The sequence below is a fragment of the Chiloscyllium punctatum genome, chromosome 20 (assembly GCF_047496795.1).
Source record: "Chiloscyllium punctatum isolate Juve2018m chromosome 20, sChiPun1.3, whole genome shotgun sequence".
Lineage (NCBI taxonomy): Eukaryota > Metazoa > Chordata > Chondrichthyes > Orectolobiformes > Hemiscylliidae > Chiloscyllium > Chiloscyllium punctatum.
Window position 1 is genome coordinate 41,625,453 of NC_092758.1, and position 3,481 is coordinate 41,628,933.

Genomic DNA, 3,481 nt, shown 5'->3' on the forward strand with positions numbered 1-3,481 from the left:
CAAATGCTAACTAAAATGAAGATTACGAAATGTTGGTATTTTAAATCCTAGGCTAGATATAATTCAAAAAGTTCCAGCTTTAAAACTTTCAAAACGAATAATAAAACGTTTGCTTCTAAAATGTTGCGACTGGTGGAGCAGTAAAAGAGTCTGAAAGCAGGCCACAGATTAAAGAACGCCTGGAATATAGCAACTTTTAGTTAACAATATAATTGAGGAAGTAACAAAAGTTGCAAGTCTTCGACAGATTTTTTTTAAAAATCTCTCAATTTGGAAGAGTTCTGGACTTACCAATTTTGAGCCCGATTTTTGCGCTTATTATTGGAAGACCTACTCTTGTCTCGCCGAGAACAATAATGTTTGGTTACGATTTGTTTGCACTGCTCACATCTGACAGTACAACACCAGTGAAATTTGCAATTGCAACTGGTGATAATCTCAGTCTCCCTCTCTTCTGGCCTGAGCCCGCACTCCCCGCACAGCCTTCGGCAGCTCCTTCTCTCCCACTGGGAGAGGTTCTTACCACTTTGGAGACATTCCCTTCCTTCTGTTCCTTGCAATCCCAGTGTAACGTTCCGGACGCAGTAATCAGGAGAGTCTTCCAGGTAGACCAGTTCCGTCCGCAGCACTGCTCTGAACGCTTCTGCGATCGCCGCACGGTTATCCGCGCTATTCCCTCCTTTCATACGCCTCTTCTCCAAGTCAATCTTTACAGCGTGTTCGTGTTTCACTTTCAAGTAGTTCCCAACGTCTCGAAAATCAACCAACTGGAGCCAGCAGGTCTGGATACTGCAGCTTCCTGACACTCCGTGACACTTGCAGGTTCGCTTCATGGTCTCTTTGACAGCCTGGGGAAATCACAAGTATAATCCCATAAATTTACGAACAGCGACTGTAAACAGTGCTCACGTTAGATGAAAGACTTTAGAATTTTGTTAAAAGGTTTCTGACGGGAAATTCTAATGTTAGTTGCCTTGTCATTTTGACCAGTTAGAGAGCGCGCTAATGTTTCGAGTCTAGATGACTCTTCATCGGGGTCATCGAGATTGGAAACGTTTGCTTGCTTTTTGTACAGATCGCATCCAGGCAAGATCACAGATGCAGGCTATTTGTTTCCTTTCCAGATCGCTCCTAAAGCAGTTCACCAACCCTACTCCCTCATAGCTTTCCTTCAAGTTTATTGTTTCGGATAAATTGACCCAACTCCTAAAGGCCTCCATTCAAACGGCTTTCGCCTCACACTTTTAAACAGTACATATTGGACCCTAAACGCTCGCTGCACCTTTATCTCCATTTCGCCTGGGCTTCTTTTACCAAAATATTAGGCAGTGTTATTTCACGTCCATTTCCGGCAAGAGATTGTTCCCTTTCTTAAAAAAGCTGATTTGAAAAAGGCAACGGGCAGATTTTTTTTTGACGTGATCCTTACTAGAGTGCCATTGCATTTTGCAAGGACTCTCTCCCGGAAGATTAAAATTAAAAACTGAAAGGACAATACTATTCCGCCCAGTTCTCAAACGCCGTACTTTAGCTACTTTTATATGGTTTATGTATTGCTCATCCCAGTCAATCTTTGGAACGTAACAAAGAAAGATCTTAAACATGGTGATAAAATAAACAAATTGGAACTAAAAAGATACTGAATAATTGTCTCAACTTGAAAGAGGGAGAACAAAAATAAAGTCTCTTTCCAGGTTTCAGTATTACCAGGCCCAGGTATTCAATTGCGCACATTTAAAATAAATGCTATTCCATCCACTACATCATACAATACACAATTCGATATACTTGCCCTTCTTCCTGCTTCGTTATTATGGAGATTCATGGCAGCTCTGGAATCCTGCCCCGTCTCCAAAGCATCGACGAACTGTTTAGAAATTCGTTCTCCAAATTCAACATTGTCACTACATCCTCCCCAAACCCAGCCTCGTCCACCTGCAAGCAGATGTTCAGACGCATCAGCGCAGGAAATTACAAAATCGATTTGAAGCAGTTTGTCTCACTGCAACGGATGAGATGGTTCAAATGCTTTCCCTTCAAAAGCGAAGAACTGAATAAAAGGTTGTCCAACGTACCGGCCTGACCACTCCTGGACTCATCACAGCCACAGTTATCGAAATTCCCCATACTGCAGTTTCTCGTCAGCGTGTACATGACGCCTGCAGAACTGATAGCATGCACGAAGGACGTTTCTCTCGTGGCTGATTAAAAAAAAGTACAAGTTAGAGAACAGAATGAAAACACTCCCTGGAAACTATCGGCTAAGTGAGGTTTGTACTGGGGATTCTTACCACTCCGAAGACCATTGTGTGTTGAGAGTTGTAGTGCGCTCTCTGGGCAGTTCCAGCGGTCCCAGGTGAACTGGTGTTTACATTCATCAATGCCGGACTCGGCCCCAGCAGCGACACTACTGGAGTAGGTCAGGAACGCCTACCAGTTTAAAGAGACACCAAAATCTGCTCAAACGCATTAACACCACCTGCATACTACTTCTTACCATTGAAGCCCCAAATTTCTGTGAAAACTAAGAGTTTTCAGAACGGTGCCAAAATGTTAACGCGTCTTTTTTTTAAGAAAGGTAACAGCATTTCGATTTTATTGTACGTTGGGGAGGAGTAGCTTCGCAAAACATTCCTAGCGACTTTTACTAGGATATCGATTGTTAAAAGTAATTAAGCAATCCACAAATCAAGAACGTGAGAATAGCACATTTGTTTCAATATACGTATAAAAACACAAGTTCAGTTTACCTTTGGTCCGGTCATCAGAAAGTTGTTCACGGACCTTTAACAGAAAACGGAACAAGAACGTTAGTACCGAAGAACGATTATGCCACTTTACAGATACGCGTTGGAATAGAAAAGTTTTAGATGTATTTTTAAAAAAAATATCAACTTACCACAACGCTGCTGGAGTAATGGTACCGTAAATAAGCACAAGGCAAGCAACTCCGTGGGCAAGATGCATGGCAGTGGTTCCGCGTTCGCTGGAACAGCTCAGGACTCGATGATGTGGGCAGAGGAAGATCTTTCAACTATTTATATGGGCTGCACAGCATCCCGCGGGAAGGGGGGGGGGGGGGGGGGGAGAATGGGTGGGGAGGGGAGTGGAGAAAGAGAAAAACGAGGACTTGTGAATTAACTAGTTCGGAGCCGGCTAAAGTGTAAACAAACATGAACCAATGTTATACTAGAAAGCGCTCATGAATTTCAAAGAATATATAGTTAACATTTATCGCCAGTGGCCATTTATCATTATGAAGTTAACTTTATGCATAGCCAATACAACATTTATTAGCCTCTCTGCTATTTACACCGAAAAATAATCCTACGGAAGATGGACTTTAGATCAAGTTTTCTATTGTTTACGATTGAGGTTGTAATAATTGGTAGTTCATTACTTTCTCCCAATTACCTTTCGGAGCACTTAATTGGGAATAATCTAGTATTGTATGGACGGATTATTTAAAGTTGTTTCTAGT

General features: G+C 42.1%; 1 protein-coding gene across 1 annotated transcript; it reads right to left on the reverse strand.

Annotated features, from left to right (window-relative positions):
* Positions 1-287: 287 nt before the first annotated feature.
* Positions 288-2,804, reverse strand: LOC140492284 (protein Wnt-8-like). The gene is made up of 5 exons (XM_072591238.1): positions 2,751-2,804; positions 2,292-2,430; positions 2,076-2,201; positions 1,793-1,935; positions 288-848 (listed from the first exon to the last, which is right to left on the reverse strand). The coding sequence occupies exons 1-5, from the start codon at positions 2,763-2,765 to the stop codon at positions 288-290; spliced, it is 984 nt and encodes a 327-aa protein (XP_072447339.1). The 5' UTR covers positions 2,766-2,804.
* Positions 2,805-3,481: the final 677 nt, after the last annotated feature.